Raw genomic sequence first — 27,125 nt, 5'->3', positions numbered from 1 at the left:
ATGCACTATAGTTACCATTAAGGACAAGGCACTATTTTATAATGTTAGAGAGTAAATAAATAATTGGAAAAAAAAAATAGAATTATGTTCTTACAATGGAAATAGCCTTCCCATACATTTCTGGATGATGGATTTCAGGATAAGGGATCCAATACCTGTATATATATATATATTTGTGCTTTGCAAGTAGAATTATAGGACTCATCTTTGTTTGGGATGGCTTTGAAATCCAAGCAAGCATTTATTGACTAGAAATGTTTTTTTCTTGTTTAATATATCTATCAAATCAAATAATTTTATCATTATAACAATATAATTAGGAACTTAAGTTAATGTATAAAGTATATTAAATATTGGGGCAGTAAAAAGGCATTACTTTTCAACATGTAACAGTGATGTCTTGACAGCATTAAATAAAGCAAAAATAAATTGAATTAGGGATTGGGGTGATGCATTAAAGTGAAGATTTTATATCTTTGTAGGGGAAAATGCTTGTGTCTGCATCTTCTTTTGACCCTTTTGGTAATATTTATTTATTTTGTGATAGTTGCGGTTCACCGTTGAATGAGCCTGGGCTGAGTGGTCAGGATGTGCAGGAAAGCACAGATGAAGAAGATAATGGAATAGAAGAGCCAGTGAATGGAGAATATGTTATAGAGTCTAATCTTACAGAAGCTTCTGAAATCATGGAGCAGAGTGGAAGCGAAGCAGTGCTTGCAGCTCACAAGGTACTAAAAATAATGTTCTTTGCTCTTTTACTTGAAGTTGTTTTAAGCTATAAAGCTGAATGTTATTTACATAGTAAATACATCATTATGAGCTTTAAAAAGACTCATGGCCTGGATCCCCCAGCAAAAAGGTCAAAAGTAGGATGTTACAAATGGAAATGTACCAGTTACCATTTAATAATAACTCCTTGTCTCAGAGCAATTGTATTAGGCTACATCCACACAATACAGTTATAGAGTTGTCATTTTTCCCATTTAGTTTGACTTATAATCTCAAGGAACTTTTAAAAGTGATAAATAGGATGTAAGCTTTATTATAATCTGTATTACATATATATATATATCAATCCAAATAGTGTCAGCACTCCAAGGCTCAATATCCTGAGCACAGCCAAAATATGAGTATGCAAAAAGTAATAATCATCCGTGGCCGGCACTCCCTTCAATACTTAGTCAAAAATTTATTGAAAACATTGTTTAAAACCGACATTTCGGTCCTCATTAGGACCTTTCTCAAGGATAAAAAGCAACAGTGTACCATATCACATGTAAATACCATTACAATCTAACAAGTGGAAATGAGTGCCCAATCCCCATTCTCCAACCATTATGCAATTAACCAATGCTGTTGTATGTGTACAAATTTAAACAGGCCAATACTTGGCCATTACCTACCTATTACTATGTTACTAGTTAGAGAGTGGGTCGGGCCAGGGGGGGCAAATAGGAACCACCTTTGGGTCTGTGATGTTATTATAGAGCCCGGGGGCAGGTAGAAAGGGCTATAATGCCTGCTATATACTCTGTATACTGCATTTATATCCCAGCAAGGGTGGAACGTGATGGACGTACGTCTTTTTTCAACCTAACCTACTATGTATGTTACCTGTGCATATCAATATAAAGTGCATATCCATTCAAAAAATCATGATATCATGACATAAGTGATCACATCATAAAATAAAAATTGCCATACTATAAAATCTTACACAGTGCAATAATCGCATGACGTAAATAATACGATATAAATAGTTAAAGTGCAATACTATAAAATACTTGTAAAGTGCAATGTACGGATGATTATTACTTTTTTATATATATATATTTATGTACTGTGAGAACGTTCACGTGGTGCTATAGTGTCTAGAATGACAATTTTGCATTCAGAATAGTATTTGCTGAGCATTCTTCCTATAGATAGACTACTTTCCTTAGCATTCATAGTAATATTGAACCAATGCATTGAATAAGTACTGATCTCGTGTGAATTTTCATTTTTAAAGTTTTGTGATTTATAAAGTTGATAAATGCTTTCAATTTGTCAGTTGTTCCTGAACCGAATGAATAATAAATTGTGAATAAATCTGCCATAATATTGAATGCTCCCCTTAAAAATATTGAGATCTCCGTAAAGAAAGTTCTTTTCGTTAGATTAGAAATAGGTTGGCATACAACAGGGCAACAAGTGTGTACCCATAGCTGTGCCACAACCCTGCAAATACAGTAATATTTCCTATCAAACATAGCAAGTGTTAGACTCGTATGGGGCAGTTTCCACTAATCAATCAAACTGAAAAAGTCTGCGCAGGAAAAGTTGCAGGAAAGTATCGAAAAATCCTGAATTTTTTGACTTGTCGCTTGAAAAACAAGGTCAAAAATCCAAAACCTCTAAAGTTTTAAAGAAAATAAAGGGTCCCAAGGGAAGGGACATTGGCCATTGATCTACATGATCTTGGCACATTTTAGTTTGTGAATTTTTGTATTCGGATTATTAGCCATTTTAGACCAAAAGGATTCTGGGAACAAATTCCTTAAGGCTCCTAAAAAAAAAACCCATTTACATGGGTTCATCCTATAGGCTAAAGCTCACCCACTGGGTTTTTGAAGCAAAATCCAGGATAACAGCCGTTTTAGTAAATCTTGGAAAAGTTGCTACTATTTTCTGTATATTTAAGCGCTAATAATCTGATCCATATATGATGTAATGAGTGTGTGGGCCCTAATGGCTCTTAGTGAGGTATTCATGAATAGAGATGCCCCATCTGTAGATGCCTGCTTTCCAATGTAAAAGTAGTCAATGCATGTATGACAGGACCCCTGAATTTCAAGTTATCAGAGCTGACATAAGACTAAAGGCTATAAATGATGATCAATAAATTGACAAATACGTTCATATATTGTTTATTGATTTGTCAAATGCTTTCCTTCATATTTTTTAGTTCCGTGATATGAGTTAGATCATTGTAATTCTACTTTTTTGGATCGTTGAGATTACTTGGTCCCCAAGATGAACAAGATAAAAATCTTATACTGGTTTAAATTTTTTACTACACTCTATTGTATCGCTCAATCTACCCACACTTAAATGTGTCTCTCTTTGTAATTTGTTACAATTTAACACCTATAGCACGGGTTCTTAAACGTTTTACGCAGGGGTCAAGTTCATGGTCCCTCAGACTGTTGGGGGCCGAACTAATATCCTCCCCCCCGTGTCCTAATAGTATGGCCCGCTCCCCACTGCTTCCTCCTGCTCCCCACTGCATCCTCCGGCTCCCCGCTGTTTCCTCCTGCTCCCCGCTGCGTCCTCTGGCCCCCTGCTGACTCCTCTGGCTCCCCGCTGCATCCTCCGGCTCCCCGCTGCATCCTCTGACTCCCCGCTGCGTCCTCTGGCTCCCCCTGCTTCCTCCTGCTCCCCACTGTGTCCGGCTCCCCGCTGCTTCCTCCAGCTCCCCGCTGCGTCCTCTGGCTCCCCGCTGCTTCTTCCAGCTCTCACCTGCATCCTTGCGTCAGATGATAGTGGGAGCTTGGTAAATTATCTTGGTGGGGGGCATATCCATCCTGCGGGCCATAGTTTGAAGGTGCTTAAGCTACAGCTTCTCTGAAGGTGAAGCATTTTGACTATATTTAGAAAAATTAAATACATCATTAGAACTTGCATGAATAACATCAGTGTGAGTCTACCTGAGTTTCATTCAACTGGTTGACATTGCCTTTTGGTTCTATAGATGTGCTTAGTTATAAATACAAACAGATATTGATATTATGACTGCTTTAAACTGCTATTTTACTCCACCATACCAGCTTTTGTTACTTGTTGCTTGCCATCAAGCCTCTCCAGTTAATAAATAAGTACTTTGATTGATAGAGATATACACGTGAAACCCTTAGACCTGGGGAATCCAGCAAAAGCTTGCCCAGATGGTATTGTCCAGGGCTAGAAGGAAGTTGTCTTCTACTACCAGTTCTATAGAATTACAAATAATTAGATTTTCTGGCATAGTGGGGAAAAAGGAAATATTTGTTGTTGTATGTATGATACATAAATTATATATATATATATGATATAAATTCGATATAAATATGTAAAGGTTATGTACAAATGTTTTATAGGAGTAATTCTTCTGATTTTGTGTCTGCGGTTTTCCCCTTTTGCAGTATCTACATAAGTTCCGTACAGCCGTTTTTGTCGTCCAAGTTATCCGCAGTCTCATAAAAATGTATAGGTAAGCTTTGTTTTCATCTGCAACCCTTTCTGCCATAAATGCATTTGATAAAATGATTCTTTTGTGGTAAAAATGCAATAATAGTCATAAAAAGTTGATAAACTCAATAAAATAATTAAGGGGAAAAAAAGGCATGGAACGCGCAAGCTGGATTTTTGTTATCCTGGACACAACACACACGGCACTTTGATGGAGTGGAGAAAGGCCGCAGCGTTTTATTAAGTATTTTATATGCAACACATCCAACAACCCAGCCAGTTTGTTATCCTTCACAAGCCGCCTATCTTAGTGAAATCAATTACAGTGCATATAATTTCATATTTACCATCACATTTGTTTCCAAAACAAAAACCCCTCTTCCCTGCGACACAAATACATCTTTTTCTCCAATTTTTTTAAATTATATATATATATATATATATATAGTGTGGGTGGGAGGGTGAGAGGAATGCCTTGAGCCAGTTCCTTTGAAGAAAGGTAAGTACACCTGACCTACTTATCTCCCCTCAGTCTATCGCCTATTAGCCTACTATTTTAACACTTTAAAAATTAATTGCCTACAAGCCTAATCAAATCAATAACACCTGTGAGTGCCCCAAAGTTAGGCTGATGCCACACGTGGCGTTTTTACGCTGCAATTTTCTCAGCCTAAAAACGCCGCACAAGCCACACAGCCCCTGACTATGGCGGTTTTCAGCCTAGTACTGGTGACGTAGCAAATCCCGTTTCCATGGTGCTAATAGTGCGAAATAGTAAAAAACGCTGCGTATTTCCGTTAAGTCTGGCAGCTGCCTTTGTGTATACATAGGAATAGCTTGCTGTGCAAATACTGGCGTATTTCGGGCAACGCTTGAAAAATCCGTGCTAAGGCGTTTTCTAGCGTATTTACGCTTTGTGTGGTTTCCTTCGAGTCTTTTCAAGTTATTTCTATGGATGATGATATTGGGCGTTTTTCAGCCTCCGAGAGAATTAGAAAATACGCAGCGTAAAAACGCCACGTGTGGCATCAGCCTAAGCCTACTATTTCAACACCTGAAAAATTAATTGCCTACAAGCCTAATCAAATCAATAACCTGTGAGTGCCCCAAAGTTAACCCAAGTATTGCTGAGGAGAATAACGAATATCCCATATACCAGCTGCTGTTCCATGCACACCTAGGGCCAAATAAGTCCCTAATTGTCAATGAATGGACGAAGTTCTATCTTTTGTTCCCACACTACTTCCTGTTACAGTTAAAGCTGCATCACTTCCTGTCAGCTGATCTCTGAGGGAGCACACAGCTCATCACTAAATGGCGGCTCAAGGGAAAAGAATGTAAAAGGGCAATATTACATTTAGGGGTAAATTTATCATGCTGTGTAAAAAGTGGAGTGAAGCATTACCAGTGATGTTGCCCGGGGCAACCAGTAAGCAATTCGATTTTAATAGTTTGAAAACCAAAGCAAAACATCTGATTGGCTGCTATGAGCAACATCACCGATAATGTTTTACTCTACTTTTTACACAGCATGATAAATATACCCCTAAGTACAAGTGCATAAGTACTTTTTTCAAAATGTAACATTTCTAACAAAATAATGAAATACTCTTTCTGAAATTAGGGGTAATAGTAATCAGCCCTCGCAGACTTTTCTGGCTTACTCCTGAGTCTGGTAGTGCGGGGAGTACAGTAGGGGGTAGTCCATAGTCGTGGATGGTTCTCACCGAGGTTGGTTGGTCCCGGCAGTTTTATCCAGGCCGCAGCCGCTGGTCCCGGCAGTGCACGGTGACGAACCCTCAGTTGCCGGTTTCTCCTTATCTGAGGCTGAGCCCTTTTTTAATTATAATTGAGGATACTGTAGGTGGCAGCAGCCGCTAACCACTTCAGCAATCACAGAGCTTAGGCAGGCACGTCCGCTCTGTCCAAAAGCAAGGCAACAAGATGACCGCTGCTGACTAGTGATGAGCGAATCTGTTCCGTTTCGCTTCGCTGAAAAATTCCCGAATCTTTCAAAAGATTCGCGAAACAGCGGAAAATTTGCGAAACGGTCAAAATGTCGCACGGCAAAGAAAAATTGTCGCCCGCGGCTATTCTTTCGTCGCGCTGCTATTCTTTTGTTGCCTGCTGCTATTATTTTGTCTCCCGCGGCTATTATTTTGACGCAGACGACAATTTTTGGACGTGCATCAAATTTTTCCATTCAAATTTTTCCGCCACAAATCCATGCCTGGTAAAACATTTCGCCCATCACTACTGCTGACATCACCTCCGGCCAACGCCCGTGGAAATCTCACAAACAACCGCACCTCACGCGGGATTTGGTGAAAAGCGTGCCAAATGCTTTTAGGGTGAGTGATAGCTGCTGTAATCAATGGGAATGCTCGGGGGGGACCTTCAAGCCCGAACCCACGGCCAATTCCTTTGTGGAATGTGCAGACTATAATACAAAGTCTGCACACCCTATCAGTAATTAGACAGGAGGAGGTATGATTATTCCAAACAATTAACTTAAGATCGCCAAAAGCGTGGAGGCCGCGCCTCTGTGTGCGTCTATTAGCAGCTGAATTGTATTTATTGTGCTTAAATACCCAAATTCTTTCTGTCGTTTGCATGTTGATCACTTAAAATAACAATATTTAAAAAAAAGCCATGTATCTTGTGCAAATTAGTTTTTGAGTTTTTCAATATTTAATTTAATCCGCTGCAGTATTAAGGCCGATTCTGTAATGTGTTTGTGAAGAAGTCATCGTTAATGTACAGAAATACGGCTGCAATCCATTTTTATTCATCTCCCTCTGAGTTTTATGCGCAAGAAAATTCAACAAAATATGTTGATTAAATAAATAAATAGCAGCTGATATATTGTAATTGCAGCTTCCTCGATAATTGTTTTGCAAATGGTACAAGTAGACTAGATTATTAATGAATACATTAAATTATAGTGTCATTGGGCACCGATAGGCTGTGAGACTTCTGCGAACCGTTATAAATGCAAACAGATGGACATATTTTGGGTTGTTTTCACTACTGTGCATTTTGTTTGGCTTTATGTCGAATTTTCTTTTTAATGTGTGTGGTTTATTTTCATTATTTTGTGTTCAGATCCATGATCCGGAAACCCATTATCCGAATTATGGAAAGCCTGTCTCCCATAGACTCCATTTTAATCAATTCAGATTTTTGAAATATATTTCCCAACTAAGATATAATTACCCCTTATTGGGGGCAGAACAACCCTATTGGGTTTATTTAATGTTTAAATGATTCCCTTTTCTCTGTAATAATAAAACAGTACCTGTACTTGATCCCAACTAAGATATAATTACCCCTTATTGGGGGCAGAACAGCCCTATTGGGTTTATTTCATGGTTAAATGATTCCCTTTTCTCTGTAATAATAAAACAGTACCTGTACTTGATCCCAACTAAGATATAATTACCCCTTATTGGGGGCAGAACAGCCCTATTGGGTTTATTTCATGGTTAAATGATTCCCTTTTCTCTGTAATAATAAAACAGTACCTGTACTTGATCCCAACTAAGATATAATTACCCCTTATTGGGGGGCAGAACAGCCCTATTGGGTTTATTTAATGGTTAAATGATTCCCTTTTCTCTGTAATAATAAAACAGTACCTGTACTTGATCCCAACTAAGATATAATTACCTCTTATTGGGGCAGAACAGCCCTATTGGGTTTATTTAATGGTTAAATGATTCCCTTTTCTCTGTAATAATAAAACAGTACCTGTACTTGATCCCAACTAAGATATAATTACCCCTTATTGGGGCAGAACAGCCCTATTGGGTTTATTTAATGGTTAAATGATTCCCTTTTCTCTGTAATAATAAAACAGTACCTGTACTTGATCCCAACTAAGATATAATTACCCCTTATTGGGGGCAGAACAGCCCTATTGGGTTTATTTCATGGTTAAATGATTCCCTTTTCTCTGTAATAATAAAACAGTACCTGTACTTGATCCCAACTAAGATATAATTACCCCTTATTGGGGGCAGAACAGCCCTATTGGGTTTATTTCATGGTTAAATGATTCCCTTTTCTCTGTAATAATAAAACAGTACCTGTACTTGATCCCAACTAAGATATAATTACCCCTTATTGGGGGCAGAACAGCCCTATTGGGTTTAATTAATGTTTTATTGATTTTTTTAGTAGACTAAAGGTATGTAGATTCAAATTACGGAAAGACCCCTTATCCAGAATACCGCTGGTCCTGAGTATTCTGGATAATCGGTCCCATACCTGTACTCAGCTGAGTTGTTCACTTGGGTGAGTGCAAAATATATAGTTTTAAAAATTGGCTATACATTGGGTTTGAAGAAGTTAATAGTGAAGAGCGAATCTGTCCTGTTTCGATTCTCTGAAAAATTAGCGAATCTTTCAAAAGATTCTCGAAACACCGGAAATGTCAGATTTATTGACATTGACAACTTTTTTTCTTTTTTTTTTTTGATGAACGGACAATTTTTCCACGCCCGTTTTGCGAAATAATCTGCCAATGGTGAAACACGAAAATTCGCCGCGAATCCATGAAAAATGTTAGACTATTTGTGAAAAGTGGCACACATTGGGTATGTTCTTGTGACTTGTGACCATGCAATCAATTAAACCCTGCCTTTCAGTATAGCCAGCCCCCTATATTATATATCTGTGAAGAAGCACAAACACCCCAGAGTGTTGAAAAAGGTTTTATCTAACCTTCCCCTATTTTGACAATATAGAAACTCTATTGGGTAACATCAATACTGTTCTTTGAAACTGGAATTAGATCTTTCCCACACCCTTCCTTATTGCATTCTTAATCCAGTTATTGGTATTAATCATATATATCCCACAGGAACCCTGTGTCCCTAGGAATTATTTGGAAAATCCTGAGAACATGTTCCTTTTTGACCTTGCATCTTTTTCATCTCCTCATCCCCCTTTTCAAGAGCCCCTCTATCAAACAGAACTGAAGGGTAAGTTCCAGGATGACTTGTTAGGATACAGGCCATCCAATCTATAAAATAAGACCCTTGTTTTTCCGACAGTCAGTGCCTCACTACTGTTCCTCCATTCTGTTTTATAAACTTTGCCATTGCCTTATCTTTTAATGTTCTGGCAGGGGCTACCAGTGATTTGGCATTTTTCCACACCAAGCATGGAATGATGTGCTAGGTCCATCCAAATGTGCCCTTCAGACTCTTGAGTCCTTACCAGTGTGACTTTGCCTTTGAACTTGCAAGACCGAATTACCTCTATCCTGTTTTTTGCCACATGATTCAGCCTGGTAGGTACTAGAGATCCTTCCTGCTGTTATCTGTCACCTCTACAGATGCACAACCAGGTATCAGGTCTGGTTCCTTCTGCCCCTCACTTTTGTGCCCCCCTCTCCAAAAAAAAAAAGGTAGCCCTGCTAGGCCATGTCTGGATGTGGTGGGGTAACTGCAACTGACTCCAGATGGGCTTGGGGGCCATGCCCACTGACTAGACTATGCTGGAGAAGGACTAAGTTTTGTGGCACAAAGTAAATTATCTGGTATTCCTCTCCTCTTGAGCTGAATTTGCTTGTAGCAGTTGCTACACCCACTTAGGTCTTCTCTGTGGGGCCTGTGGTCTAATCAAATCTAATTTATATTCTCCCTATATTTTTAACTCCATTGTCCATCTCAGTCATGAGCCCCATTGCCATAGCAATGCCACGGAGGCTGCCTTCTCTAATCCTTGCTACATTTTCTAGAGACTTCAGCATCTTGGTAGCAGAAGATTTATGGTATTTGACTGTAAATAAACACTAGTTTAAATTGTTCTAGAATTCTATTCCAACATAGACACAATTTTTATTTTTTCAAATTTTTTTTATGGTTTGGCTAGCTTATGGCTGTCAACATTACTTAATATTTTTTCTAGACACCCTACAATATTGCAGTCATTCTGAAGTAAAGATTTAGTTACGTTGGCACGATTTGACGATCATGTGACTCCTAGTCCTTTTAGTGCTTGCGCACTATATCTTTCATTTGGTTTCAGGTGGCTGAGAAGCAATTACCAGTGATTTGAAGATCATGAAACAAAAATTATACTTCTGCATCAGGGGAAAAACTGAAAACATTCATAGCTCGCTGCTCAAAATATTGAGGGAATAAGCCCTGCAAGCCACATACTCTGCAAGTGATTCTGTGTGCCTTCACTCCCTTATACTTTTGGAACATTTTACTGGCATTATCATATGACTGACTTGTGCAGTCTGTGAATGGCATTTCTTGTCAGGGCCACACAGCCTATAAAGTAGAAGTTGGGACTTAGAAGGAAGCATGACACTGGGCAAAACAGCAGTTTGCTATCTATAAGGTGAAGCAGTCTGTTAGTATTCAGGCAATGGTCAGGACTGAAGTCCAAACGAAGAAATATATTTATTGAAGGCTCAGTCTCTTAACCAGGTCTTTATTTTTCTCATCAATTCGCACACAAGCTGTGGGCTCCACTCTGGGTCAGTCCAGGCCAGGTCTAATCTTGTCCTACAAAAAATTGTTGCTCTCCTTATCATTATTCCTGCCAACCTCTTACCACTACCTCTTCCATTTATCCCTCTTTTTTTCACCATTCCACAGGAATGGAGTGGTGGATGCCTCTAATAGAGGTGCACGATGGTGATGCACTGCTGGTGTTAAGTGTATTTATAGGGGGAAACTGAACACCATGCCCCCGTATGCCCCTTAGGAAGCTGTGCAAACAGCGAAATGCATAGGCTGGGCAGCATAGGTCGACTGAAAGAGAAGGCTAGTCCCCTTCAGTCCCAAAGTAGACAGGCAGCACTGGTTGGCCGGGGGGTGAATGGAGTTGGTGGCGGAGCGATATTACAGTGAATTCAGGGATTCACTGTTACCACCAACATTAGTCAGCGCTATGGGTTTTTGAGTGTTATAAGGGGACGGTCCTACACCCCACCAAGACTATAGGTATGGTGGTGTGTTTGGTTTTCAGAAAATGGTGATTAAAAGTTCAGTTTTGTGACAACGGTGACACTAAATTAAATGGTCTGCTGGGATAAAGCATAGGGGAAAACCTCTATGTATTGCTCTGTTATTAGTCCGATGGTTATTGGATATGTTCGGACTTGCAACTAGTAGAACCGAATTATACCCAATTTGAACCCAAATACAAGTTACTAGTGAGCAAAGAAATTCCCATTTGTATAAAACACAATATAACACATGACAGTCTATTCACAGTGGCTGACTTGCCATTATGTGTTTCTGACAGCCTCCTACGGAAGAAGTATAATACATTAACAGACATTCATGTTAAATTACTTTTCTGCTGAAGTCCTCTGTAGGCATATTCATAGGGACTGTCATGGTGATTAGATTGTTTAATAATTCAAGTATAGAAATTAGTGGCAGAAAACAAGTTGAAGTAAAGATAGTTTTAGATAGAAGGTATACTCCCTCATATGGCGTCCTGTAGGCTTGACTACAAATAATTGCTCATTTTGGACATGGAGCTAATAGCACGCAACAGGCAAGCATACAACAAATAAATAAGTAAATAAATACACAGACACAAGAGAATTGGTGGAGAAAGGCCGCAGCTGTTTTATTTTGAACAGGACATAACATCTCATAAGCTTTAAAAAATTGAATAGCTCATAACTTCCAACACCAGGAAATGACCCCAGCCAGACTCTGCTCAAACACCAGCAGGCTGCCTTACATGAAATATCCTTTACCCCCCTGCCACAACAGCCCAGGGGTTACCTCCACGTCGAGACCATTTAAAACCTTAAATTGGTCTTGGCACATCCCAAATTTTAATCGCTTTTTCAAGGGCATCTTGTATGCCCATGTTAAATATGTAATTTCCTATGTCTGACAAATGAAGGCCAATAGAGGCCTTCTCCAACTAACTCTAGCTCAAAGTGTCTGTGAACCATAATATGAACTAATTCAGTTTTTTCCTACATCTCTTGAGCGGTTTAAGCCAAATAAGTCTCGGGATGATTTTGGCCCTGGAAACATAAAACAAAGTTGCCTTAGGTCGTGTTTGATATTCCTAATAAGATCTATAGATCTAATAGAGCCTATATCATTGTCACCCAAATGTATAACCATTATGGAAGGAATACCCAACCTAGTGGTCATCTGCATAACAATAGGTATCAAATCGTCCCATATTAAACCTCTAATACCCATCCAAACTATGTTGGGCTCTCTTTCTTGCATGAAAGACAAATGAATGGCTGATAATTCATAGCATGAGGGGTTGCCCTACGAAAAAGCAAAATATACATCAACCGCAATCAACGTCAACAAAACTAGGACAAATATATGAGTTGGTTGAGTTGGAGGCCAGGTAGTTGTGTTACTGTAACTCTCAAGAAATGGGCGCCGGTGGTTCTTAACATTGAACAATGAACTGTTTATTTACACAGCCACTTGGGAGTAATAACAAGCACAATATAGGCAGGTAGTAGCATCTCACAGGTCAGACAGTACTCATGACAAATGGTCACAATGACTCTCTCCTCGCAGGGCACAATGGGTTACCCCCAGCTTTCAGGTTATGGCTTCCAGATCGACTATCTAGCCCTATGGCTGTACACTGGTAACCCTACTCTGGGCAGTATTACACCAGGGATAATAATCCCTCTGCAAATCCTTGTCGGAGCCAGAAACTGCTCACTAGCTAGCCCTGCCTGTCTATCACACCTAGTGCGATCTATTATAGGAGTTGCCTGACCGAAGTTGCCCTAGGGTTGCGTCTGATATTCCTAATAAGATCTATAGATCTAATAGAGCCTATATAATTGTCACCCAAATGTATAACCATTATGGAAGGAATACCCAACCTAGTGGTCATCTGCATAACAACAGGTGTCAAATCATCCCATATTAAGCCTCTAATACCCATCCAAACTATGTTCACAAGGCTGTGATTGCTTCTGTAAATGCACTGTTGGGCTCTCATTCTTGAGTGAAAGACAAATGAATGGCTGATAATCCAAAGCATGAAGGGTTGCCCTATGAAAAAGCAAAATATTCATCACCCGCATTAAACGTCAACACAAGTAGGATGAATATATGAACGATAGCGCTTAGAGGACCACCTACCCAACTGCATAACTGACTGCTCAGTGAATCCCATCAGAGCTGCACCAACTCTAAATGAGTGCATGTTATAATCACTAGCAGACAAATCAACAGCCTTTACGGCTGCCTAAATTGAAAGGCAGATAACAATGAACCATCAGTATGCATGAAAAGAGGCCCAGGAATATTAGGGCGGATAGCACAATACTCTAGAAAGGCATACGTTGGGCACAAACTTTTACATTCGAAAGCACCTAACCAAATAACGGTGCCTTTTCCATTTAAGTCAGTCTTTGAATTTTTGAATTAGAATCCTTAACTTGTTCAGCACAACTACCACATCTTCAACCCCAAGTCCTCCGGGCTTTTGCTTGCTTACAGACACCGCCTCTCTTGACTCTAAGTGCAGCGAAAAAGGACAATATAAATAAAAATTTGAAAAGAATGGTCTCATATTGGGAAAAACAAATTGAAGGAAGAATCTGAACTAGTTCTAGCCAAAGCTTTTAGCAACTGTTTTATCAAGAATTGTTTAGTGAAATCAAACAAACCCTGAAGTTTCAAAAAATATAAGATTCCTGCCACATTTTTGCTAATTTTTGCATGCGAGTACTGAGCCTCATAAAGCTCCAGTATATACCATGCAAATAACACCTTATCCTGCCATGCCTCCTGCATGTTGAAGCTGGCATGTTCTGGCAGGATGAGCCCCCAAACGTAATCTGGGCAAGGGACACCGTAAGGATCTGGGTTTCTGCAGTCTTCCAAAATATGTCAAACTACATCCGAGATAAAGCATCAGCTACATTATTTCTACAACCGGGTATATGCTTGGCCCTAATCCAAATATTATGTCTTAGTGCCCAAAATACTGCCTGCCTTAGCAGTCTTAATATCAGAGGTGAATTGGAAGATAGGTTGTTAAGTACAAAAACTACACCCATATTATCTGTATGCCAAAGTATCCTATTGTTGGCCAACTGCTCACCCCATATTTCAAGTACTACCAAAATGGGAAAGAATTCTAATAACACCCGATTACTAGTTAATTTCTGTTCGTGCCAACTAATTGGCCAGGTATCAACACACCAATGGCTATTAAATATTGCTCCAAACCCAATAGATGCAGCAGCATCTGAATAAAGGTGTAATACAGAATTACCTACAAAATCATCCTGCCAGAAAGCTCTACCATTAAAATCCTTGAGAAACTGTTGCCAAATAACTAAGTCATCCTTCACTTCTTGGGGGACCCGAATGTGCCAATTTGGATTGGTGACGCCTGCTGTTAAAGAAATTAACCGTCTATTAAAAACTCTGCCTATAGGTAGAACCTCTGTGGTAAAATTCAGGTGTCTGACTAGGGACTGAATGTGCTTTAGCTTTAGTTTTTTAGCTGCCAAAGCTAAAATGTAGGATGAATTTTGATCCTGTTTCGAATTGCACAACCCAGTCCAAAAATGTGGCAAAGGCTTCAAAATAAAAGCAAGACAAGGAACATCCCATAGGGAGACAACAATCATAATAGAATTGCCCTTCAAAATGAAAACCAAGCAATTGCCAAGAATCAGGATGTATCGGAAGTAGCCAAAAAGCAGATTCAATATTGCTTTTTGCTAGTAAGGCTCCCTTACCGCACTGCCTAATGCTGGCAATTGCTTGGTCAAATGAAGTATAGCTCACCGCCTATAATTCTGGGTCAATTCCATCATTAATTGAGTCTCCTGCTGGGAATAACAAGTGATGAATCATTTGATATGTTTCTGGCTCTTTCTTAGGCACTAACCCTAGGGGGGAAATCCTAAAGTCAGGGAAGGGGGGTTCTAAACATTGACCTTTAACTCTATGGGCTGCAACTTCCTTTGCTATTTTTGATCTAACTACTCCCAAATTAGAGTGTTAATTGATTAAATTATCAGGGATAACTGAAGGAAAACTATCTCTGGATGGAATCCAGAAACCAAAATTAAAACCATTTTCAATTAATACCGCCATGTTGCGATTTGGATATCGCCTTAGCTAAGGCAGCATTTCTGACAATTTCACTGGGGTTGTCAGTTTTTCCTGCTTGTTGGGGGGATTAACAAAATTTTTTGACACAATGAAAGGCAGGGTGTTTGCCAGCACAGTGGGAACACTCGTGTTTATATCTACAATTATTCCGTCACTTGCATGCAGATTCATTGTATGCCCAACAAGTGTTATAGTTTTGAGCTGGTTTTTGGCCACCCACTGTAGTAGTAGTTGGTCTGGGGGCCAACATGCCCATCCAAAGGTCAATATCCTTGGAACCCCAAGGGATAGACCTCTGAACTGCCATTTTTCGTCTAAATTTGTCTTCATAGACAACCATGCTACCCCACCATAAGACCTATATGCCTCTAATACAATATCCACATGTTTAAACAAGCTAGCGCCAACTTCAGGATGTTTACTACAAAGGATATTATACAAAAAGCTTGTAACCAATTAGTGAAAGTCCTAGCCACTGGCCTGCGCTTATCCTCCTCTGATTCATTCTTTTTATCCTTTCAAAACACCTTAACAGTAGGCAGCAATGATAAAATGTCAACATGAACCCCCCCTTATGATTTTATCTTTAACTGGTTGGGGTAAGTGTAAACCCAATGGAGTGCTTTCACACAAAATAGAATCTCTAAAGGAAGTCAGTGACCCCTGCGCTTGTTTGCGTGAGCGCCGCGCCAGGAGTAAGTAAGCAAAGAATAGACTTCAAAATGTCTATATTATCTAACTCCTTCTGCAGAGCTGGCATCCTGTTGAGGTGCACTTGACAGTCCACTCTGATGAAACTGGACCTGTGGAGAGAGCATAGGATGGGAAGGGGTGGGAGAGGGAGCTGATGCTGAGGCAACAGCTCTAAAGGTTCCAGCACTGGCAGCAGGCGTGGTGTTACAGCTCTGTGGAGTAACTGTAGAAACTCCACCAGAAGTAGAAGGAGCTCACTGCCTATTGGTCGCTGGTGGTGACATGGATGGCCAGCTGGTAGCAGGGTGAGTCGCATCCTGTGTAGAGGTACTTGCGTGACTGGTGCTCGCCGGTGTGAAGGAGAGGGATCGCCTTAGATGTGCCGGTATTCTTCTTTTTCCTTAGTGTAGGTGCTTTGTTTCCGGAAGGAGCCGGCCTCTTACCCATTGGCCGCTTAGCAAATCCGGAAGTAGCAGAGGAAGGGCCAGTAGGTAACGTCGCCTCTTCTGAAGGGGTCGGATGTCGCGCTCTATGACGCGGGGTGCAGGCACAGCTCTGCAAGTAATTAGCGCTCTTCATCTCCTGCTTCGCGTTGAGCCCAACGCTGCCTTGGACATCCCAGAGGTAGAAGGAAGATCCAGCGGTGGTGGAGACTGGAACAGCACTCGTGGACATCAAAGAACCTACCCGTCCAGGGACTCCATTGAACCTCGCTGCCCTGGGACACCCCTTTATATAGGCAGCAGTCCAGCAGCCAAACTCCTGTCACTGGGCAAACAACATCTGCCTGCCTATGGGCAACGATCAGGCCACTTGTCACTCAGCAACGATAGGCCCCCAAGTCGCAGCTCTGGAACAAAACATCCTTTTCTTTCAAAAAGGTGATAAACAATCATGAAATCAACCTCAAATTTCCTGAGCACTTCAACTCTACAATTTTTTTTCTGAATCAGTTTGAGAAACCTACCTCAAGTCTTCACAATCAGTTGAGCCAAATTCATGCTCAGATGTTGCATAATGTCTTAATCGGCCTTAAACTTAATTAAGATATTAATAAATATTCATTATTATATTCAAGATTAATATATGGCCCATTATTTCTTGCAGTAATGAAGTTTTGCTGGGAAACTAGTGACTGCTGCTTCTTCCCAAAGCATTATTTCATTTATTTAGAACCCCAGCTGAAGTCAGGAAACAGGCTTTCAGTATGATGTGAACAATACGGAATTCTCCTCTTCTGTAGAAATAATATTCAATGCAGTGTATACAAATTACCTTTATTCCTTACCCCAACACCATTCTTTTGATTACAGAATCCATTCCATAACCAAAGGTCACGCTAATATTCTGGGGAATCCCCCTGAACTAGAAGTCTTTGTAAACTAACAGTGCCATTGCCACCATGACCCAACACCCATGTGGCTCCTGGATTTTCCTGCACGTTGGGGTGATCAAGCCAATAGTCCAAGTGTGGCATCAGGCTAATTCTTGGTCAGACTTTAAGCAGAGCCCCTCCCCTTTGGTGAGCCGATTGCACTGAGCCCTTCACATGTATATCTCTTTGTAAGCTTATGGTAAATTAGCTTCTACCTTTTAGCACAAACCACACCCTATTTCACCCAAAATGAGACTTATTCCCTCAACTCGCTTGAGTTGGAGGCCAGGTAGTTGTGATACTGTAGCTCCCAAGAAATGGGTGCCAGTGGTTCTTAACGTTGAACAATGAACTGTTTATTTACACAATAGGCATGTGTAAATGCCTGACGAGGGGGTATGCCCCCGAAATGTTGCTTTTTTGAATAAACACGCAGGGGCTAAGCCCCGCTTGCACTATACTTGTTGTGCTGGCTAAATTTAAACTTATTGGACTGTTTATTTACACAGCCACTTGGGAGTAATAACAAGTACAATATAGGCAGGTAATAGCATCTGACAGGTCAGACAGTACTCACGACAAATGGTCACAATGACTCTCTCTCCACAGGGCACAATGGGTTACCCCTAGCTTTCAGGTTATGGCTTCTAGATCAATTATCTAGCTCTAGGTCTGTACACTGGTAACCCTGCTCTGGGCAGTATTACACCCGGGATAATAATCCCTCTGCAAATCTTTGTCATAGCCAGACTGCTCACTAGCTAGCCCTGCCTGTCTATCACACCTAGTGCGATCTATTACAGGAGCTGCCTGACCTGTCTGGGCCTCAGGATCCACAATATCTCCCCACCTGATTGTTCAGGTGGAGAGCTTTCACCAAAATGGCTTCCAGCCTCATGGCTCCTTAGCTTTTTATACTATGCCACAGTGCCACTTTATGGCCAAACTGTGGAACTGCAAAAGGTCATGCTATGGCCCTGGAAAAGGGACTTACTTCCCATTACATAAAGGACCCTTTATAGCTGTCCAAATAACTAGGGGACTGCCAGTGAGAGAGGGCACAATTTCCCCTACGTCTTTATAGGGAAGTCAGACCAGGAGCGGGTCATAAAGTAGAAGAGGACTTTTCAGTGTGTTAGGTGTAGGTTGGAAATAAATGGGTTAAAGTCAGGTTCTGGTTGAAAATTCTAGAAACTTTGTAACCCACCTCATTGCGCCAACCTACTTGGGTAGCAGATCCCCACACTCAGGAAATAGCAACACAGCTGCTGACAAAAGGACTTGAGGCATACGCAGACATGCTCTGGGTTTTCCGTTTCTTCATTAAGGTGGAGCGCACTTGGCTGGAGCCCTGTAAAGTAGCAATGAAACACCCTGTCATGTATACTGCAAGGCCACCAGCCCTCGTCTCCCATAGACCTTAATGCCCTTGGTTTAACAGAACAGATCACATAATGGATATGAGATTTACATTAAATATACAGAAACTGTAAATAGTGTACCTGTAAAACAGCAGGGAAACACAATGCCACTGCCATGTATACTTCAGCGCCACCTGCAGGCCTGAACTGGCAGTGCGTGAATTCCAACAAATGCCAGAGGGGCTGCTGTAAAATGCCATAGATAGTCACTATAAATTAGTTACAATAACCAGGTAGGACGCTGGGGGGGCTGTTTTGGGCCTCTGTATACAGCCTGTACTTGAAATGCCAGGTTCTGTTCTGAATCCCAGTTCAGGCCTGGACACCAACCCACCTACATTAAAACAGGCAGTTATTACCATACAGCGGCCATCTTGGGATACACCATGTGCCCTGCAGGGCTTCACTTGAGCCATCCTGCAGCGCACTCAATAATGTTGCTGCACAGAGCACAATGGCTATTGCAGAGGATACACAACTTATAGCAGAAGAGAAATTAACCTGTGACCCTAGTTTGGCTAGTATTTGCCAATGTCCAGCTAGCGGGTATGAGCCAATGGGATGAAATGCGCTTGTGAGATGTTGCTGAACTGCAACTCTCCACTGCCAGGTGTATGTAAAGGAATTATGGACGCCAGAGGTTCTTTGATTTAGAACTTGTAGCCCAAAAATAGCCCAATATGCACAAAGAAAAAAAAATCTAAAAAATAAAAGTATATATGGGAAAACCTGCCTTTTTATAGCGTATAATCACTACCCAAGCCCTGTGCCCCCTCTCTAGTTACTGGGATGGCTGATAATTCCCTCTGTGCCCAGTCCAGCTGGGAAGTCACTACAGAAATAGATTCCGAATGTTGCATTAACCCCAGACTTGATATACATATGGGTGCGTTAAAACTACAACTCTCAGCAGCCCCAAGAGATCCAGAAATTATACCTTAAGGATCAACTGCAGAAAGTAACAAATGGCCGCCCCCCCACATCCCAGTAATGGTACAGTCCCATACCATATAGCGCAGGGAGCAGGGTGTAGAGCAGACAGGTTGAGCCTGGATAGAATAGAAATGGGAGCCTCTGTCTATACATCCAATTGCATGCTGAGTATTGTAGTTGTATATTAATCCCAGCTGTAGGCTAATTGTTAGATACAAACTACATTACCCAGCATGCAGTGGGACAGGCACGTCAGGTAGGGAAATAACTTTGGCTAGTTTCCCAGGCTCCAAAAAATAGCCCAAAACTGTTCCTTGGTGGGTTTGTACTTTGGAAACTCGCCTGGGCTTTAAATTAGTAGCCCAGTTTGGAGGGAAAACCGGCAACCTGACAACCCTGAAGTGCCCACGCCCTGCATAGCACTATATTACAGTGTGCAGGAAGTGGCCATCCTATCTAAGGGCCAATAACTGCACAAATGCAAATATCTAAGTTGAAACATAACATTCCGCTTGGTAACAGCAGACTAGGAAGTGTAGGGCTAAGACCATAGGGAGTGTTAACCTTATGGGTCCCTACAAACCCTTAGAACAAAGTATGACAGAGCTCCCATAGATCGTAATGCACTGACACGGGATCAGACCATTTGGCAGTCTTCACGAGGGGGTTTAGGGAAAGCCCATTACAGAGCTACAGTCTGGTAAATATTTTCCACTGATTTAGTCTGTGATATGAAACAAAGAGGTTTAACTTCTGTCACAAATCACTTATAACCTGGTCCTAAAAAAATATAACGTTAACATGTATCCTAGTATTAATTTAACCAGAAATAAGTGGTGACGATTCATATGCAGAAACTCGCCATGTTGCTCCTGCACCGATACAGTTTAGCACATATGGTTTTAAATGAACTCCACCATGTCTTAGGTCCCTATAAAGCGGGGGTCCTCAGACTTTTTAAGCAGGGGGCCAGTTCATGGTCCCTCAGACTGTTGGGGGTCAGACTAAAGTCCTCCCCCAGTGTCCTCATAGTATGGCCCACTCCCTACTGCTTTCTGCTCTCCCATTGCTTCCTCCCTCTCCCTGCTGCTTCCTCCGGCTCCCCACTGCATTATCCCGCTCCCCCTGTGTCCTCCCACTCCCCCCTGCTTCCTCCGGCTCCCCCCTGCATCCTCCGGCTCCCCCACTGCATCGTCCGACTCCCCCCTGTGTCCTCCCACTCCCCCCTGCTTCCTCCGGCTCCCCCTGCATCATCCGGCTCCCCCCTGTGTCCTCCCGCTCCCCTCTGCATCCTCCGGCTCCCCAGTGCATCGTCCGGCTCCCCCCTGCTTCCTCCGGCTCTCCCCTGTGTCCACCCGCTCCCCGCTGCGTCCTCGCATAAGATCATAGTGGGGGCTGGGTAAATTACCTTGGGGGGGCCATATTGAGGGTGCCTGCTATAAAGTGTCGCCTCATTCTATTTTACATTCACTTTTTAAGGAAAAAGGCAAAAAAACTGATATTTTCTTCATGTGCTAATACATATAGGGGCATATTTATTTAAAAACGGCGAGAAAATTCGCCACACTGCCAGACTTCACCGCCTAAAAACGTCGTAAAATCGGCATCATTTTTTATGCGTTTTTTCTCCCACCGGAACTTATGCAAAATAACGGCGTAATATCCGGTGTACAGACTGCGATCTTTTCCATTTATTTTACACTGATTTTTACTCCATTTTTTCAGCGAATTAGTTTTACACAACGTAATAAATACGCCCCATACTGCCCATATATTTTAGTATTAATACATTTCCCATGCTGGTATTGTGTAATCCACCAGCCTCATCTAGCATGCTGCTCCTTCTCCTTCTTTCATATATATGAAGATGTTCCTTCTTTTGAACTTCACAGTTTCCTCTACAAAATCTCGAGAGTTCCGTCCTCGAGTGAACCATGTTTTTCAGACAAGTAATGTGGCAAATAGAGGTTTCACCTAATGGTTAGATACTTGTATATTGAATATATGAGTTATCTGGGATATTTGCACTCTCTGTACCTTGCCGAATAAATCTTTAAATAGGACACTGCTGAATATTTGAACTCTGCGCCTCGTAGAAGAGATTGGTGTCTTTTGTCGAAGTACAAGAAAGAATGAAATAACATTTTTCTATTTTTTCCGCATGACATTCACTCAGCCCTTGCCCCATGCACACACTTATAACAATAAAGAAAAGGTTCCATTTTTACACATAATGGATTTTTTTTTTTTTCAGAGTCGCGAGCAGTGTTCTACTGTATATTTGTTTCAGTATAAAGTAAATATTGAACTATAGAGCTGCATTGTACTGTGCGTTCAGAAGGGATCTTGCCATGCAGACCACAATGATAGTATGGGAAATTTTAAAGATCAAAAGTAGAGGTATGGGATCCAGAAACCCGATATCCAGAAAGCTCCAAATTACGGAAAGCCTGTCTTCCATAGACTCCATTTTAATCAAATAATTCAGATTTTTAAAATTGATTTCCTTTTTCTCTTTAAAAATAAAACAGTGCTTTGTATTTGATCCCAGCTAAGATATAATTACCCCTTATTGGGGGCAGAACAGCCCTATTGGGTTTATTTAATGGTTAAATGATTCCCCTTTCTCTGTAATAATAAAACAGTACCTGTACTTGATCCCAACTAAGATATAATTACCCCTTATTGGGGGCAGAACAGTCCTATTGGGTTTATTTCATGGTTAAATGATTCCCTTTTCTCTGTAATAATAAAACAGTACCTGTACTTGATCCCAACTAAGATATAATTACCCCTTATTGGGGGCAGAACAGCCCTATTGGGTTTATTTAATGGTTAAATGATTCCCTTTTCTCTGTAATAATAAAACAGTACCTGTACTTGATCCCAACTAAGATATAATTACCCCTTATTGGGGGCAGAACAGCCCTATTGGGTTTATTTAATGGTTAAATGATTCCCTTTTCTCTGTAATAATAAAACAGTACCTGTACTTGACCCCAACTAAGATATAAATAATCCTTATTGGATGCAAAACAATCCTATTGGATTTAATTAATGGTTTATTGATTTTTTAGTAGACTTAAGGTATGGAGATCCAAATTACGGAAAGACCCCTTATCCGGAATACCCTTTGTCCCGAGCATTCTGGATAATGGGTCCTATACCTGTACTTAGTTCATAGTGGGAATTTATTGGACTGTTCTTATTTTAGATGGTGAACTTATTTCTTTTTGTTTCCAGAGACGCTTATTATCAAGCTGAAATACCTGAGACTTCACAAACACAGTGATAAAATATTCTTGAATTATATTGAATTTACAGCAGAATAGAACTGATAATTTGTTTTTGGGCAGCTACATTTTACGCTGAGTGCTGAGTTGTTTCAGAGCAAGAATCTCCATCTTTTAGCACATCCTGCATTAGAGGCACATATCACACTGTAGTAAAGAGGTGTTAAAGCTTTCACCAAGCCGGCAGTCGTACGGCTGATATACGGCGCTGCGCTTGTGGGAAACAAAATGCGAATCACTTTTCATGTTGCATGTTAATTACATTTTATATTGTGGGGAGAAACTCTCTGAGGTTGGGAAAAGTTTCCAATAATGACAGATGGTTTAAAACTGAAAAGAGCTTAAAACCTTAGTACTGAGACAATGGCAAGGATTAAACACCATATTGCAGACTTAATAATATTCACTTGTAGCCCACTTTAGAGAATGTGCTGCTACCTGCTGAGATCTAGTGGCGCTAACAGGATCCTGAGCCCCGCTTACTATGGGGGAACAGATGTTACTGTACTATTTGGCGTGCCTCCACCCAGGATAGGGCAGGTTGAACTATAACTCCCCTCCTTGGGAACTTGATATTGCACTTATACTTGGGGACTCCCAGCCCTCCTGGCACCTTGTCCCCTCCCTTTGGGGTAGATTCTTACCAGGCAGAGTGGATCCTCCGTGTATGCAGAGACCAGGACACTGGATGGATGTTTAACCAGTGGAACTTGTTTATTAGCACAGATGTATCAGACGGGCAGATCACACACAGGAGCAATGTTACAGTCAGGTTACACTTCTTCCTTAAGAGACCCTCTCTCCACGAGATACTAGCAGTACTCCCGTCAAATGATTCCCTTTAGGGGTTCCCTCCGGTACTTCTCGCCGGAAGACCCTCTCTAGGGCTCTCCCCGGTACTTCTCGCCGGAAGACCCTCTCTAGGGATCTCCCCGGTACTTCTCGCCAGAAGCCCCTCTCTAGGGCTCTCCCCGGTACTTCTCGCCAGAAAACCCTCTCTAGGGCTCTCCCCGGTACTTCTCGCCGGAAGACCCTCTCTAGGGCTCTCCCCGGTACTTCTCGCCAGAAGCCCCTCTCTAGGGCTCTCCCCGGTACTTCTCGCCAAGCGGACACCCCTCTTGAGACCTCACTCCGGTACTTTCACTCAGATACCCCTGGATTAGGCAAATCTCCTATACTTAGCACTTTGTTCCCTGACTCCAGCTATAAGTGCTCGTGGATCTTAATCCAGTAATTCTCCTGTTGGGGCCAAGCTGCCCGACTAGCTTGCCTGTCTCCCACTCCTAGAGGGGACTATAATCACACAACTCTCTGTCTAACACCGGCCTGTTATTAACCTCTAGCCAGAGGGGTCCCAGGCAGGAAGACCTGGCAGCACATGGCTGCATACCCTTATATAGTCTATGCACCACCCTGTGGCCATAACCCGAACTGTAGGGAAGCTAACTCCCATTTAACTGTTTAAGTACCAAACCATCCCAAGGTGTCCCATTACCGGGTACTACCCTCCCTTGGGGTCTAACCTGGGGGTAACCATCTTAGGGGCCCAATTTAGGAGATCCCTACATTCTCCCTCTGCAAGAAAATTGTCACCTCCTGGCTGACATACCTTTTACCAAACCATATACATTTACCATCATATTACTTTTACCAACATGTTGCTCTCCAACAGTCCCTCTTAGTGTCTGCGCAGAAACCTGTATTACCTGGAAGGAAACGTTAAACACAATTTTACATTTCCCACCAACCCCAAAGTCTTTAGTGTAAGTCCCAAAGAGTCTTTGTCCCTTTAAGAAGCTTCACACCTACACTCAGAGATGCACAAGACAATGATTTTTCAAAAACAAAAAGAATTTTATTAAACAGCTTTCCTCCTCCCTCCTCCTCCTTGAGGGAGTCCAAACCCCCCAGGTGATTGACACCCCCAGAGGTCTTCCACCAACGGGTGGGCATTCTCACAAAACTTGGCAGCTCCAGCCTGCAGCTGCATCACCCTCCACAGGTCAGAACTTTTGGGGCATCTCCCCTCAACTGAAGAACTCCCCTTATTGGGAGAGGTGGCGGGCAGTCCAGGCCCCCACTTGTTGAACTGATAAAGCAAACTTCACTCCCTTGAAGCATCCCCTCACACGAGGTAAGTGAACCTTCGCTTCACATCAGTGTAGGACGTATAATACCTGGGGTGGGGCTTCTCCACCGTGCGCCCATTTGCCAGGGTGTCTTCTATACTGAAGAAGCGGGGCTTGGGGTTGTTTTTCCCGCAGCTCTGCACAGCATGTTTGAGCACTGTGCGGCCCCGCCACCATTCCTTCTCCTTGGACAGCACAAATTTCCAAGCCTGCATCCTTTTGGCCTTATCAGGGTTGCTGAGTATATTGGGTGGCATCTACTCCTTTCGCTGGATTTCTTCCACCACCCATTCCTCCATCATGTGCTCCATACTCTCGTAGACACAGAGGGGAGCATAGGGCATGAAGTATCCCCACATCATGTGCACTTTGAAATTTATAACTCTCTGTATCCTTGATCCTGGAAACGCGCAGCTTCTTCCTCTCCACTCTGCTGTGTGCGTTCTGCAGGATCTCAAGATGGCCGCGGTGACGTCACCGGCCGTAGTCACGCCCACCCTCTTTGGCGCACTTTTTCAGAGATCCAGTAGGCTGCTCGCTCTAGAGGGCGGCACCAACTATCAGTAAAGCCCTGTCTCCTCCTCCCAACGCAAGATTCCTCGCTACTTCCTGGGTCTGTTTGGCGCCACCGACCTGCAATTCTATTGGCTCAGAGCACTCCTGCTCCCTTTCGCGCCAAATATCCCTCACTGGATATGGATTCAGGGGGCCCAAAATTTAACCCAGACGGAGGTCAGGCTTTCACAATTACACTAGGCCCAAAATGTTGTTATGGCCTTTCTGCACTTCTTTGCTGTTTCAGATCTCAGCAGTGCCTCCAAATGTAGCCCACTTTAGAGAATGTGTTGCTACCTGTTGAGATCTAGTGGCACTAACAGGATCCTGAGCCCCGCTTACTATGGGGGAACAGATGTTGCTGTACTATTTGGCATACCTCCACCCAGGATAGGGACAGACTGAACTGCAACTCCCCTCCTGAGAACTTGATATTGTACTTATACTTGGGGACGCCCAGCACTTCTGGCACCTTGCCCCCTCCCTTTGGGTTAGATTCTTACCAGGCAGAGTGGATCCCTTTGGGGTAGATTCTTACCAGGCAGAGTGGATCCTCAGTGTATGCAGAGACCAGGACACTGGATGGATGTTTAACCAGTGGAACTTGTTTATTAGCACAGATGTATCAGACGGGCAGATCACACACAGGAGCAATGTTACAGTCAGGTTACACTCCCCCTTCCTTAGGAGACCCTCTCTCCATGAGATACTAGCAGTACTCCCCGCCAAATGATTCTCTTTAGGGGTTCCCTCCGGTACTTCCCGCCAGAAGACCCTCTCTGGATCCCCCTGGATTAGGCAAATCTCCTATACTTAGCACTTTGTTCCCTGACTCCAGCTATGAGTGCTGGTGGATCTTAATCCAGTAATTCTCCTGTTGGGGCCAAGCTGCCCGACTAGCTTGCCTGTCTCCCACTCCTAGAGCGGACTAAACTTAAACTTGGGGTCTAACCTGGGGGTAACCATGTTAGGGGCCCAATTTTGGAGATCCTTACACACTGTATATATTTTTAGAGATATTTGGACTCTTGTTCCTATGTTTTTGGTTCCTATATTAACCCTTTGCCTACCATGTCGGGATCATACGCTCATCTGCCTATACAATCCTCCACTGTTTATATGATTTTTTCCGACTGCCTACTTGAAGTTCTCCCTGGACTTGACTAGAATCATTCATGTCTACACAGGTTATTAACCAGACAACTTTATTTGAGGTATATATTAATACAGAGTATTACAATACATCTTATTAAAAAATAGTTCATATGTCCTAAAAGCATGTGAGGACATTGAGGGGGCATATTCTAATATAAAATGGTGACATTTAACTACTTTTTCCTCCCTGGGGCTGATCCCATGGCTTCCAATCATCATCCTTGTTTTAGTGCACTGATCCCCAACCAGTGGCT

The 27,125-nt window shown here is 42.1% G+C and overlaps 1 protein-coding gene across 1 annotated transcript in view; it reads left to right on the top strand.

The window, feature by feature from the left end:
* LOC116408912 (cyclic nucleotide-binding domain-containing protein 2-like) overlaps positions 1 to 27,125 on the top strand; it is a 185,572-nt gene that overhangs the window by 20,754 nt on the left and 137,693 nt on the right. The window contains exons 2-3 of the mRNA XM_031897345.1: positions 548 to 728; positions 4,164 to 4,231. Of these exons, the coding sequence (XP_031753205.1) occupies positions 548 to 728; positions 4,164 to 4,231 (249 nt within the window). The remainder of the gene's footprint in view (positions 1 to 547; positions 729 to 4,163; positions 4,232 to 27,125) is intronic.

The sequence above is a fragment of the Xenopus tropicalis genome, chromosome 2, assembly GCF_000004195.4.
Source record: "Xenopus tropicalis strain Nigerian chromosome 2, UCB_Xtro_10.0, whole genome shotgun sequence".
Classification (NCBI taxonomy): Eukaryota; Metazoa; Chordata; class Amphibia; order Anura; family Pipidae; genus Xenopus; species Xenopus tropicalis.
The sequence above is the reverse complement of the archived record's forward strand: the minus strand, read 5'-3'. Positions and strand labels throughout refer to the sequence as shown.